Source organism: Agelaius tricolor, unplaced genomic scaffold, assembly GCF_023055355.1.
Source record: "Agelaius tricolor isolate 1412-34295 unplaced genomic scaffold, bAgeTri1.0.p SCAF_14, whole genome shotgun sequence".
In the NCBI taxonomy this organism is placed as follows: domain Eukaryota; kingdom Metazoa; phylum Chordata; class Aves; order Passeriformes; family Icteridae; genus Agelaius; species Agelaius tricolor.
The window spans coordinates 11792915-11806638 of NW_027269274.1; the positions used below are offsets into that span (position 1 = coordinate 11792915).

General features: G+C 58.6%; 3 protein-coding genes across 3 annotated transcripts; 1 reads left to right on the forward strand and 2 right to left on the reverse strand.

Annotated features, from left to right (window-relative positions):
- H1-10 (H1.10 linker histone) lies at window positions 1–1056 on the forward strand. Its single transcript, XM_071439674.1, has one exon. The coding sequence runs from the start codon at window positions 185–187 to the stop codon at window positions 839–841; it is 657 nt and encodes a 218-aa protein (XP_071295775.1). The 5' UTR covers window positions 1–184; the 3' UTR covers window positions 842–1056.
- Window positions 1057–4412: 3356 nt separating this feature from the next.
- LOC139595896 (histone H2A type 2-B) lies at window positions 4413–6877 on the reverse strand. Its single transcript, XM_071439676.1, has 2 exons — window positions 6733–6877; window positions 4413–6661 (listed from the first exon to the last, which is right to left on the reverse strand). The coding sequence occupies exon 2, from the start codon at window positions 6593–6595 to the stop codon at window positions 6215–6217; it is 381 nt and encodes a 126-aa protein (XP_071295777.1). The 5' UTR covers window positions 6596–6661; window positions 6733–6877; the 3' UTR covers window positions 4413–6214.
- A 1450-nt stretch (window positions 6878–8327) lies between these two features.
- On the reverse strand, window positions 8328–13709 carry HMCES (5-hydroxymethylcytosine binding, ES cell specific). The gene is made up of 6 exons (XM_071439678.1): window positions 13522–13709; window positions 11677–11820; window positions 11217–11336; window positions 10512–10672; window positions 9861–10053; window positions 8328–9446 (listed from the first exon to the last, which is right to left on the reverse strand). The coding sequence occupies exons 1-6, from the start codon at window positions 13702–13704 to the stop codon at window positions 9240–9242; spliced, it is 1008 nt and encodes a 335-aa protein (XP_071295779.1). The 5' UTR covers window positions 13705–13709; the 3' UTR covers window positions 8328–9239.
- Between the last annotated feature and the right edge of the window lie 15 nt (window positions 13710–13724).

The window sequence follows — 13724 nt, forward strand, 5'->3', positions numbered from 1 at the left end:
GGCGGCGGACCAGGCTGTTGTTGTTCTCAACGTGGTCCGCCCCGCGCCCATATAAGAGGCGGCGGCGGCGCCCGCCCTGGCAGAACGCGCACCGAGTAGAGCCGGCACAGCGCGCTGCGCTCGCCGGGCCCCGCCACGCCGCCGCTGCCCCCGCGCCGGCCCGCGGCCCGCCACTCCCCGCACCATGTCGGTAGACCTAGAAGAAACCGATCTGCCCATGGCCGAGGCAGAGGAGGCGCCGCTCTCCCCGGAGAAGAAAGCGGCTGCTAAGAAGGCGAAAGGAGGCGGCGGCGCCTCGTTGTCGCCATCGAAGAAAAGGAAGAACAACAAGAAGAAGAACCAGCCGGGCAAATACAGCCAGCTAGTGGTGGAGACGATCCGCAAGCTGGGCGAGCGCAATGGCTCCTCGCTGGCCAAGATCTATAACGAGGCCAAGAAAGTGGCTTGGTTCGACCAGCAGAACGGCAGGACTTACCTGAAGTACTCAATCAAGGCACTGGTACAGAACGACACGCTGCTCCAGGTCAAGGGCACCGGCGCCAACGGCTCCTTCAAGCTCAACAGGAAGAAACTGGAAGGCGGCGGGGAGGGGGGCGCGGGCAACAGCGCCCACAAGTCCCTCAAGAAGGCGACGGTCTCCTCGACCCGGAGGGCGGAGAAGCCGGCGGCCAAGAGCAAGAAGCCCGAGAAGAAATCGCACAAGAAGGGAGCCGGCGGCGCGGCGGCGAAGAAGGACAAGGGCAAAGCCAAGAAGGCCACCAAGAAGGGAGCCGCGTCCCCCGGGGGCAAGAAGGTGAAGAAGTCGGCAAAGCCCAAGGCGCTCAAGAGCCGGAAGGCATGAGACCGAGGCGCAGGGAGCCTCCCGCCGCCCTCCGGGCTGAGAGCCCCGCGGCACAGACTGCTCTGAGGACAGACCCCAGGGGACCCGCTTTGTCTTTGTGTTGCTGACTCGCCTCCGCAGCCACCGCCGTGCGCGGTGAGCGGGGCTGCGGCCGCCCCAGCCCCCCTCCCTTCCCCTTCTCTGCCGCCTTATTTTGTCCACCCCTTCTCCCCCCATCCCATTCCGCGGCTTTTCCCCGATCGCGCCCTTTTGTTTTCGGCCGTGCCCCTCCCCGCCTGTAGACGGTTCCCGGCCCTCACCCCCTCCCCGTCCCCCCGGTTCTTCCCGGGGTTTTTTCCCGCCCGGTTTCCATAGCAGCCATTTTGCACGGGGCCCCCCCCGCGCCACGTGGGCCGGTCCCGCTCCCGCCGCCCGCGCGCGCCCCGCCTGGCCCCGCCCCCCCCGCCGCGCGCCGCCCTCTCGCGGCCGCACCGAAGGGTCAGGGCGCCCCCTGGCGGCCCGCGGCCCCGCCGCCATGGCAACGGCCCGGCGCGCTGGAGTGGCGCCCCCTGGCGGCCGCCGGCCGCACCTGCAATGGCCTTCAATGTTTTTGTATGGGTCTGGGGGTGGGTGGGGAGGGTTTGGGTTAGTGGGGTCGTTTTTTGGTTTATTTTCTTTTTTTTTTTTCCTTTTCATTTATCGTCGTTTCAAATAAATTGGTACAAAACGAGTCTCCCGTGTGCTCCCTGCAGGCGTCGGGGACCGGGCAGGAAGGGGGCTGCTCTCGGGGGGGGCTTTCCTGCTCTTCGGGGTCCGTCCGGGTGCCGATGCGCAGAGCCCGCACCCTTGCTCCGAGTGGAGGGCAGGAGCAGAGAGAGGAAGGTCCCCGGCCATGGAGGCAGGGGAGGAGCGCGATCGTTGCGCAGCTGCGCTCCCGGAGCAGCGGGGCGGGGGTAGCCCCGGCGGACACCCGCAGCACACGCACCGCCACAGCCGGCATCGATCCCCCGCAGCACCCGGTTGGACAGGGCAGCTCCCGGGGCACAGCCCTCGCCCCTCTCCGGCCGGGAGCGCTCCCCGGTCCCGCAGCCGGAGCGGCAGCGGGGCACAGCCGGAGCCCCCCCGGCGCTGTCTATTTATAGCGCACCCGGCGCGGTTGCGTAAATCCCGGCGGGATCTGGGCCATCTTTTTCTGCCGGCTGCGGGAGGCACCGAGGGACGAGCTTATCGCCCTCCGTGTCCCGGGACTGCCGCAGAGGGGGGACAAAAAGGGGCAGCCCAGCCCGGAGCACGGGGGGGGGGCAGGAATCCCCCAGGCCGGCTCTGGTGAACCCCGGCAGCGCTGGGTGCAGGGACCCCCAGCCGGCTGTGGTGAGCCCCGGCAGCGCTGCCATCGCCGCAGCTCCAGCCCCACAGCACGGCCCTGCCCCGCTGCTGCCACCAGCCAGGGAGAGTTTCAGCAGCAGCACTGCCCGAGGGCTGCTCCAGCCCTGGTGAGCCCTGTGCTGGAGCATCGACATGTTCCCGGTGCCTAGGGAACACCCCATGGATCAGGCCCATCCAGCATCCCCCGGAGCAGGTGACAGGGACAGCAGACAGTGGGGCCTAGGGACTGTCACACCAGTCCTTTCAGCACTCCTGGGAAAGGCACAGCCCCTTCCTCAGGGCCCCAGTCAGACCTGCTTTATCCCTTTGTTCCCTGGAGAACAAGCAGGGAGAAGGGAAGCAAGTTTTACTCCCTGAAGAAATGTCCTTTTGCTACATCCAGAAGAGAAGGCAGCCATGCTCCTGGAAGAGACCAGCCCTGGTCTGCTACAGAGGCTGCAGCCTCCCTCCAGGTCTGCATTTAGAAGCAGCAGTTCCCATCCTGCTGGCCCTCAGCAAGCCTGGGACAGATCTGCTGCATTCTGGCACTGCCCCACACTGTGTCCTGAGTCAGTAGCTGCAGGTTTGGGAGGATCAGAGGGGATGCCCTCACCAAGGGCTGGGACAGAGGGGCCACCCTGCTCCCCAGGAGGGGAGGTTAAACCAAGCCCATCTCAAGGCTCAGCTCTCCTCAGCTCTCTTGCATGGCAAACTGTAACCAGGCAGACCTGCAGGCACATTCCTGTGGGCAGATAAAGGCAGAAACAAGGCAGTGACCCTCCAGCTGCCCAGCACAGGGAAGGCAGCAGGGTGACACTCTGCCAATCCAGCTGGAGCTGCCTTACCTCACAGGCTGAGCCTGCCAGAGCCATAATGCTGGGGCATCCCTGAGTGAGCTCCCCTGGGTGCTGCCAACCATGAGGACCAGGCTCTGGAGAGAAACCCAAGCCCTGGGGACTTTCAAGAGCCAGTGACTCATCTCATCCAAGTGCCAGAGCTGAGGGACACAGCTGGCAGAGACTGTGCTGCACGTGGTGATGCACAGCAGCCTCCCACAGCAGGCAGCTTTCAGCTCCCAGTCTGTGCTCATCCCATCTTCAGGTACCCAAGAGACAAGGGAACAACCCTGCAGCCTCCCAGGCCTCTCCGTAAGGGAAGCACAGACCAAGAGACCCTTCCAGGCTCACCTGACCTCTGGGGAAGGCTCTGCTCAGCCAAGTCCTTCACATGGGCTGTGGACCAGTAACAGCCCTCCAGAAAGGACAAGACCTGTCCCTGAAGCTGCAGGCTCGACAGTGACCACATTTATTCCAGCTTTATAGTAAAGACCAAGACTTCCAAAGCTCCTGGTCACAACACTGTTCAGCTGTGAAGCTTATGAGGTGATAAAGGCCAAGCACTTCAGCAATGCTTGCTGTGACAGACAGGATTTCCTTCGGTCTGCCTTGCACCATCCCAGCTGGTCTGTCACATGCCAGCAGAGGCAGCTCAGAGCCCAGCTGGAGCTCAGTGTGGAGGGCACTGCGTGCCACCAGCACCCAGCCACAGCAGAACCACACCACACCCAGGGAGGCTGCAAGCCCTGGGCAGCAGGTGACACTGCCCTACAGGGACCTGCCCAGCACCCACACCTCCTACAGCCCTGCACAGACCAACCCGAACACCACTGGGAGTCATCCAAGCTTCCACAACCCTTATTCCTCCCTAGAACCCAAACAGGTGCAACACTGGCTTGCAGAGCATCCTCCAGAACAGCCATCTGGGAATGTCCAACAAATGAGAGGGTGTGAGAGTAACAAACTGCCTTGCAGCTCCAGGTTCCTTCCTTCACTTCAGGATCTCTGAAGGGAATTTTCTCATCTCTGCAAGGTCACCCAAAGGCTCCTGGAGCAGCCATGGGGCACCTTCAGCACTGGGGGAAGGTCCTGGGTCCAGCCTCACTCCTCCTCCACTGCACCCAGCCAGGAGCAGCTGAAGCTTCCTGGCACTTGTGACAGAACAGGCAGGCAGTGTGGCATCCCCCCAGCAGGGAGAAGAGCCACACAACAGCATTATCTTCTCCCAGGGTAGGAAAAGGCTCCCCGTCTGAGTGAAGGGCAAGCCCACAGTCTGGCAGTGGTCCTGTCTGGTGTTTTACTAGTCCTTCCCCTTGGAGAGAGAGTACAGAGCCCAGACATCAGAGCCTGCCAGATTCCGTGGGTTTGGTGAGGTGACAAGACACGGCACATTTAAGAGCATTCAACAGGGAACCAGTTTAATCAGATATCAGGTTTGCACCATTCTTTTCAGAATCACAAGTTCTGCATTTTCTAAGAAATACAAAGCACTCTCAGGTTTACAGAATGCTGGTCCTGGAGAAAACAAGAGGGAGAGAACAAGACACTAAGATACAGACACTAAGGATGATACTGGGCAGCAGGAAGGAAACTGCTGATCCCCACCTCGCTGATGGCAACAGCCCTGCAGGAGGCAGAGAGCTCCCGGGGGGGCTGTGCCCTGCTGTCCCCACCCCAGTGGGATGGTGGGACACCTCCAGACCCCCACCAGCACCACACCAATGCACACACCGCTCCCACACACCCGAATAGAAAACCCCTGCATTAGCCAGCTGACAAGCATCCAGGTTCTACTCTAGGTAACATTAAACTCAGATCCAGGGTAAGATACTTCATCCACAAGATTAACAGCTGATTCAATAGGTTGAACACATGCTACTTACAGCACATAAATAGAAGATACTTTTTTTTTTACTTAAAAAACCGTGTGATGAAGGTCTAGGTGGGACTGCCTCGACACTGCTGCATGCACACAAGTATCAGCCTCACAGAAGCAGCTGGGCAGCAGGAAAGCTGTCTCTGCATCACCTATTCACGGGGTCACGGGACAGCTATCCTGCCCCCATGCTCAACATTAGCCACACAGCCAGGAAATAAACATGGCACTAGCCAGGAGTGGGCTTTAATACAAACTCTAGTGGTTTTCAAAAGAAATATTAATCCATCAAGGGTTACAGTTAACAGATATCATCGTCACTTTTATTTCTCAGAGCCAGAAATAGTGCTGAACAAACAAACAACAACAAAAAAAGAGACAGAGTATGCAATTTCCAGAAGTGCAACCAGGGTACAGGGCAGCTCTCAGCGAGACGAAGGGCTTCTGCAGCTGGGAGAGGAGGGGAGCCATGGCAGAAGATGGCAGCTCCCGCTCCCGGCGGGCGCCTGACCTTGCGACGCTCTCCGAGGGGATTTGTCACCGCAGCCTCCGCCCCACCCTGCCACCGGGACCCACGGCCTGTGGGAACACCGAGTACCCCAGCACCCACCGAGCCAGGGAGCTGCGGGGAGGTGACTTTACAGGGATGTACCCAAAAATAGAGACCTTAAAATAAATAGGACTAAAGCTTCTTTACAGTAGGCAATGCACTAGTTTTACCATGAACAAAACTAAGACTAACAGCCACTCCTTGCCAATGGAGAAACTTTTTCTCCTCTTCACGTTTTCCAGCCCCCTGCCCTCGCAGCTGCAGTGCGGCCAGGATGGCATTGCTGAGGATGGAGGCGGGGGCACGGCAGCAGCGAGCACACACCGGGGCGAGCAGGGCCAGCCGGGGGGGCCCTGCACAGTCCCGGGGCTGGCGGAGGGGAGAGGCAGCCGGGGGTGCCCGCGTCCATCCCTTGGCCAGCTACAACAATCCTCAGCAGCTACCAGCAGCCCTGCACCGTGACCTAACCGCACGGCTCCAGATGTCACCACTGCCAGCAACTGCGATCCAGCTGCCTCCTCCAAAACCACTTCTTCCAGAGGGAAGAGAGGCAGAGTGGGGGCACAAGCAGGGCCTGACCTCACCCATGCTCACCCAGCACCCTGCCACGGCCCAGGCCAGAGGGGCAGTGAAGGGCTGGTGGGTGCTGCCAGGGCTCACCACCCGGCCAGGGCTGAGGGGCAGGACGGGGAACCGCAGCCCCAGCGGGAGGAGAGGTGAGGCAGTGGTGAGAAGGGAGCTGGGGGCGGGGGGACGGGGCGCAGCGCTCACTTCTTGGAGCTCTGCGTCTTCTTGGGCAGCAGCACGGCCTGGATGTTGGGCAGGACGCCGCCCTGGGCGATGGTCACGCCGCCCAGCAGCTTGTTGAGCTCCTCGTCGTTGCGGATGGCGAGCTGCAGGTGCCGCGGGATGATGCGCGTCTTCTTGTTGTCGCGGGCCGCGTTGCCCGCCAGCTCCAGGATCTCGGCCGACAGGTACTCCAGCACGGCCGCCAGGTACACCGGCGCCCCGGCGCCCACCCGCTCCGCGTAGTTACCCTTCCGCAGCAGCCGGTGCACCCGCCCCACGGGGAACTGCAGCCCGGCCCGCGACGAGCGCGACTTGGCCTTGGCCCGCGCCTTTCCGCCGGACTTCCCCCGGCCCGACATGGCCGGCAGGCAGCGGCCCCTCGCCCCCGCCTCTCAAGCAGCGCCGCGCACAGAGGGTCCCGGCGCCTGCGGGGAGACAAACGCCGTTACACCGCGCGGGGCCCGCACCGTCCCCGCCCGCGCCGCGCCGCCCTTACCGCAAGCGCTCCCGCCGCTCCGCGCTGCGCGCCGCCCGCCGCCGCACTGCCCGGCCCGCCACCGCCGCACCGCGGATATCACTGCCCGCCCGCCGCACGCCGCCTCCCATTGGCCACCGCCGCTGCCGCCACGGCGCTGATTGGTTATCGTGCCGATCCCTGATTTGCATAGGGCTCCCAGCGCCCCGGCTCCGCCGCGGGCCGGCGCCCAGGGCGGGCGGCGAGGCGGCTCTGCCTGCGCTCGGCCAGCCCCGGAGCCCGCCGGGGCTCCTGCACCCGCCAGCTGCTTCTGGCGGCGTCGGGGCCCAGGTTGGAGGGAGGGGTGTTGGCCCGAGCGCCCGTGGGTGTCTCGGCAGCCGTGCCCGTTTGCCTTGCCCAAACCCACGGGCCCTTCCTCGGCCAGCGGGATGTCTCTCCCGGGAGGATACCAGAGTCTGCGGACGAGGGCGATGCTATGGGGAAAGAACCCCGATAGCGAGGGCAATCCCCAGCGAGTACCACCTTCCCTTGTTTCCTCACGTATCAAAGGGGAAAGTTTTTCCCAAACCTGTTTCTGTGGACAGGCCGGGTTGATTGTGGTCATCTCTGCACCAGGTTAGAGGAACTGCCTCAAATAGCCTTGGGCAAGCAGCCAGACTCCAGTTTAAGGGTGATATAGCTCAGTAATAACACATCCTCATTAAACACTCAGTGTAGGGGATTTTGGGGTTTTTTGGGTGATGCTGCTGGTGCTCACAGTCTGGAGGGAGATAACCTGTACCCTGTGCCTTTGCATCACCCCTGCATCCCCAAGGGAAGGATTATGTTCTCCAGAGCTGGGAAAGTTGAGCATCCCTCCACTCGTGCTCAGCATCTTCACTCCCTCCACAGCAACTGGAGACCTGAAATGAATTCCAGATGAGCTGGTGACCTTTAGAAAAGCTTCATCTGCAGTTAGCACTGACTAGGCTGGGGCAGCTGAGCAGCTCATCCTGGAACAGCGAGGGGCAGGCAGGGAGAGAAACCTCCTGTTGAGGCTCCTGCAAGGACAGGCATCAAGGTGACAGTGCCAGCAGCCGAAGGTCTATCCTGCCAGGAGCTGCTAATACAGTGACTCTCTTGCCTCAAGTCATGGTGACAGCAATGAGGAGCCAGCTAGCAACAGGCTCTCTGGATAGAAATCCTAATCCCACCCCAGCTTCCCCTAAGTCATGAAACCAGCGCTCAGCTGCCTCCGGAGCACACAAGGGATTCAGAGGCAGATTTCATTCCAAGAGCACTTGGGTCTCCCCAGGTGTCCATCCTGTGGCTCCTGCCCTGGCTCTGCTGTCCCTCCCCAGGGACAAGCTCAGCTACAGCCACCCTTGCAGCTCCCCAGGGACAGATGACTCTAGAGGAGCCCCAGAACCAACCCCCAGGGAATATTTACCACTGGCAAATGGACTTGATCCCCCAACATGGCCTTGCAGAGCTCAGACCCTGAGAGCTCAGACCCTGAGAGCTCAGCAGTGGGTAGGTGGTTGGCTCCTCAGCAGACAGAGGAGGTACAAGCTCTGCCTGCAAAGCAGGAGCTCTGGGGCACAGACACAGACATGGACAAGAGCACGGCACAGCCAGCCAGTGAAGCCCATTTTATTGTTTCCAACACAAAGGAAGTACTGATTTCTAGCAAGGATTTCAGTGTGTGTAAGGCTTTTGGTCTGTAACATCTGGCTCTGTTTACAAAATCCCTGACCTCAAAAACAACGGCCCTATGCTGTTCTGTAATGGCACTTAGGTTATCTGGGCTTTAATGACTGGCCTTTTCAAATAAGGCAGAGTGCATCCCTCCCCAGATCAAGGAAATCCTCTCTAAGTCTTCAAATCCCATTAACAAAATGATTGCACAAGCAACGTGACAGACACACTGTTCCACAGCAGGGAAACCTAAGCCAAGTCCAGTTCCTTCCTGTGCCACTTGAACATCTCCCTGTTTAGGAGCCATGAATACTGGTGCAGATCTTCCCAGCCTAGGGCTTCCTCATAATATTCACTGCTTGTTCCTCAGCACTGCAGCCATCTTTTGAGGGCGAGAGCATTGAAGAGGAATTTTTACAGAATGAGTGTGGACTTAAGTGGAAAAGAGGTATAAGTTTAACACCAAAAAAAGGGAAGAGAAAACCAAACAGAAAGAGACATGAACTATGAACATTGTCAGGAGGCAGAAGCTATTCTTCCCCAGCAGGCTGAGATGCTTCTCAGGGTTCTCAGGGCTTTATCTTCGCTTGTCTCCCTGCAGGACTGGCAGGGAGGGAGGCCACAACAGGTTATATTCACTCCCATCAGCACAAGACAAAGCTATAACCTTTACAGACATCAACCTTTAACAAAACACAAACAAGACAGACAACAACCTAGAGCAGCAGATCAACACCTGAGAGGCTTGGATGATTTCAACACCAGTCTGCAAAGCCTGCCAAAAATATCATTTCTCACTCTACTTAGGAAAATCAGGGGTAAAAGAGATGGCCAGCCATCTCAGCTGGTGCCTAAGCCTTGTGCTTCTTCGCAGCTGGCTGTCCCTGCTTCCCCAGCCACTGCTGCAGGACATCTGCGCTGGTTTTCTTGGGCGAAGGGCTGTGGATGAACTGACTTGTCCACTTGGGCAAATCGTTTTCTTTCTTCTGGGGAGAGCTCTCTTGGGATTTTTTTAACCAGTCCAGCATCCCTTTGTTGCTTGGGGTGGCTTTCACCTCCTGCATAGACAAAAGACAGTGTGAGAGAAGTCAGAGGCACAGAGGGAGCAGGGCAGCCAGCCAGCTGCAAGAGCTGGTCCAGAGCAGGATGTGGAGGCTGGAGCAATAGCCCTGCCTGCAACCAGGCACATCTGTGGGAGGTTCCCCAGACTGCTGTGAACAGGCTTGTTCCAAGACCCATTTCACATGGAATTTGCCTCATTTGGCAGCAAAATCCTGGCATAGGCTGCCAGTTTTATTTCTGGAAGCAGAGGGAAGGGAATCTGTCCAGGGCTCAGCACTCCAGCATCAAGCACGGGCATGCTCTGCAGACATTGCCTACTGCCACTCCTCCTGCAGCCTGGCAGCTCTGACCCAGCTCTGAGACATCCTCGTGGCTGAGCTGCCCCCTGCCAAGCCCCCAGCAGCACCCACCTTCTTGGCTCCCAGCTCGATGGGTGCAACACACTCGGGTGTGTTGTTGCGGATGTTGTTGACAAAGGTGGACACTGGGTGGAAAACAATTTTCTCCGTGGGCTGGATGAGTTTAACAGCTTCTTGGGTTGACACTTCAGCAAAGTCCAGCCATTTCCTGATGGCCTCGTCCCCATCCAGGATGGCTGGCATCCTAAGGGATAAGACAGTTGGAGCCAAAGCTCAGCAGCAGTATGTTAGTGTGGTGGCAAAAGCCAGACTTGTAAGCTAGCAAGGAGCTGGCATCTAGGGGGAAACAGGGAAAACTGAAGCAGCAGAATGCTCTTCTGCAAGGCAGAGTGTGCATTCAATTCATCCAGGTAACTGATTTGCTGGAAGAGGCAGAGGGGTTGACTGCCAGGCCCTGATCAGGCAGGGAGACCAGTTCCAGAAAGTGATCCAATTCCAACTGCCATCCACAGAGCACAGAGATGGTGATTTATGGAAAGGGCATGAGCTGGTGGCCCAAAATGCGTCAGGAGCACTTCTCCCCTAGAGCAGGAGGAGGCTGCTGCACTCCGTGCCTGCGTGCTGCCAGACTGGTGTCTAGAGGTGCAGGTCTCCTACTTCATCCCCCTCCACCCTGCAACCCCCTTGCCTGCTCTCACTTACCTGTGATGGATGAAGCTCACGTCCTTGGAGGCATCCACGGTGATGATGGTGTAAGTGTACAGCATTTCTCCTCCCCCTGGTGGCTCCCAGCAGTCAAAAATCCCAGCCATAGTAAGCAACCTCCATCCTTTCCATTCTTCATCTCCCTCCATCTCCTTGTTCTGCAGGAGAGAGGCCCCATTGTCCTGGTCACCATGGTCAGCCAAAGCAGCACAGATCTCCAGTGCTGAGGCAGGTCAGTGACTCGGATCTGAGTCATGAACAGAACTAATCTGAGGCTCTCCAGGAGTCTTTCTACTGATCTGAGGTGACTCCAGGAGAGGTACCAGAACCCTCATCTTCCCACAGGCAAGCCAGTGCTCTCCTCCCCATCTGAATATCCCAGCCACTGGTTCAGCCAAATGAAAGAGGTAGTGAAACTCCCAGCCCAGTCCCCTGTGAGCCACACTGCCCACCCATGCAAATATCTGGCACGTGGGGAGCAGTGACCGTGACGGCAGGGACGCTGTGTCACCTTTCACAGCCCGGAGACCGCTGCGATGGGGACCGCCAGCCGCAGGGGGTGACAGAGTGCCGAGCCAGCACAGAGCACGGCCCTGCTGGGACGGCAGAGTAGGAGGGAAGAGGGCATTTCCCCAGGCAGCTGAAGGGAGCAGGGGCCCAGAGCTGGGTGCAAGTGCTCAGACACAGCAAGGGACTCCATACCGTGGCATCCTTGGTCTGGGGAAAGTAAATGAAATAGGGCTGCTTCCCCCCAGTCTGCTGCTGCCACTCATAGAAGCCATCTGCCAGGACCACGCAGCGCTTGCCCTTGAGGAGAGCACCCTGGGGAGAGACAGCACAAGTGAGCAGTGAACAGCAGCCCCAGGCAGCCTGTAATGGCAGAAGGGCTCCTGCAACCACCCAGCCCTCTCACTCCCTCTCAGGACTTTCCTAAATTGCCCCTGGGATGCACAAATGCCACCAGCAGTGCTATGCTGAGCTTTACCAGTATGTGCCTTTTCAGTTCTTCTGTTTTAGTGAAACCCCCAGTTTTGCAGTACAGGGACTTGCCCCCCTGTGCAATGGCAAGTGGTGACAAGTACTGGCCCAGCAGATGTTTCTGCCCTGGTTTTGCTGACTACAGGATTTCTTCAGGCAGGACACAAAGGTGGCAGCAGCTCACCTTGTAGGAGGACTTGCTCAGCATGGTATCACTGCGGCAGTTGGAGGTGTTGAACTGCAGTTTGGAGGGGTTGTCCTGCTTGAACCAGGAGGGCACCAGGCCCCAGCGCATGTCCATGAGGACCCGCTCGGAGGAGTCAGCATCCTTTTGAACAGAGAAACACCTCAGGTCAGAGCAACGTCACAGAGACCACGAGCATCCCCACAGCTTCACACAGGTGTTTTGGGAAGTCCTGTGGAAGTGGCTAAAAGTGGGGATCTGGTCAGCATCTCTGCTAAGAGACAAGCTGGGGCTCACAGCCCCTCCCAAGCCATGCAGAAATAGCCCCTAATTATAACCCTTTGCATATTCTTAACAGCCTTCATGTAAGAATAAATCTTCAGCAGAAAGCACATGAGTATTTTGCAGGAATAAAGAACTGTCTCCATGAGGCTCACCCAACTCTCTGGAAGAATGAACACAGCTTCTCTTTAGTGGAAATGGCTGGAGACACAAACTCCAGAGCTCTTGAGTAAACAGCCATGTCAGGCTGGTGTCAAAGTCCCCTGGTGACACCGAAAAGCCCAAAGGGGCAAAAGCCTCATTTTCATTTTAATAATGTGATTTCTGCTAACCTGGTGCACTTTCACTGCTTGTGTTTTGCATATTACCTGTCTTTGGACAATGGAAACAGTTTGTGGCTTTCGATTCTCCCCCAGCCTGCTCTCACTTTCTGCCCACAGCTGTCACTGCTGGCAGCGCCTGCTGGGCTGTTTGCTCCCAAAGGACTGCAGCAGACAGACACACAAATACACCTACTATAGGTGTGGGTATGCAGGGACGTGTATGTGTGCAGTTCTGTGAAGTCTTTCAGAGCCTCTCTCAGGGCAGCAGTGGCAAAAAGGGACACCCTGCACAGCACCAGCATCCCAACAACGTGAACAGTGATGGACAACGAAGCAAGTGTCTGCCTGTGACCTGTACCACACTCCCTGCCCCATATTCCTCTGCTCCACCAGCTCCACCTACTCATGGGGGTATGTGGGACCCCTAAAGCAGGAAAGGAGGGCATGGGGCTGATGGCATTGCCCACAGCACTCCTGAGTGGACCCACCGAGGGTCCCACCTGATCACCAGTGCCAGTAACGGCTGCGAAGTGCAGCTGCCCCAGCAGCTGGGGAGGGAGAGCAGAGCGGGTCCAGATTGGGGTGTTCCGACTGAGCACACCCCGTTTCACCCCGCTGAACGCCAAAGAGCAGCAGTTGGCCGGGCACCCTTTGTGTGTGAAACCAAACGAGCAGCACCAACAGCCGTAGAGGCAGCCCAGGTTGACCGGGGGAGGTCATATGAGGCTTAAATTATGCGGGACAACAGTCACCACAGGTGTACAGCTACTGTGCGGCTCGGGAGTTGAGATTTTCTTTTTCTCTCTGCTATCTCCTACTACCAATGTGACCTGGACACCCGCCGCAGAGTTATGAAATCAAAAAAAAAAAAAACGGTGCCTCAGGAAAGCCAATTCAAACCAGCAGAATAATTACAGACACTTGCAAAAAACCTCTACGAAGGTTAAGCACTTATACAAATTTTTGCAGAAAACATAAACACTGTGGTGGAAACACAGTACCGATTCCCCTCCTCCTTCTGAACATGTAAATATTAACAAGAAGCGACATTTCAGCAATTAGAAAATTCAATACCTGCCACGTACAGCAAAGCGAAACGAAACAAACCACGGCCGTTCAGGGCGAGTCCCTGACCCCCGAGGAGGCACGGCCTCCTTCCCTCCGCTCCGCTTTGAGCCGCAAGATACCCAGCCCCCGCCCCCCGCCGGGATGCGGCCCCGCGGAGCCCGGGAGGGGATACCTGGTGGAGGTGGCGGCGGGAGAGCAGCACGGGGCCGCTGGACTGCGGGCCCTTGTTGTAGGAGGGCTGGTAGCGCTCCTGCCGCACCCAGTCGGGCTGGCGGTGCCGGCCCCGGCGGTCGCGGTAGGCGCAGGCCCGGCGCAGGTTGTCGGCGGCCAGCGAGCAGGCGGTGCGGCCGCACATCCCGCCCGCTCTGCGGGCAC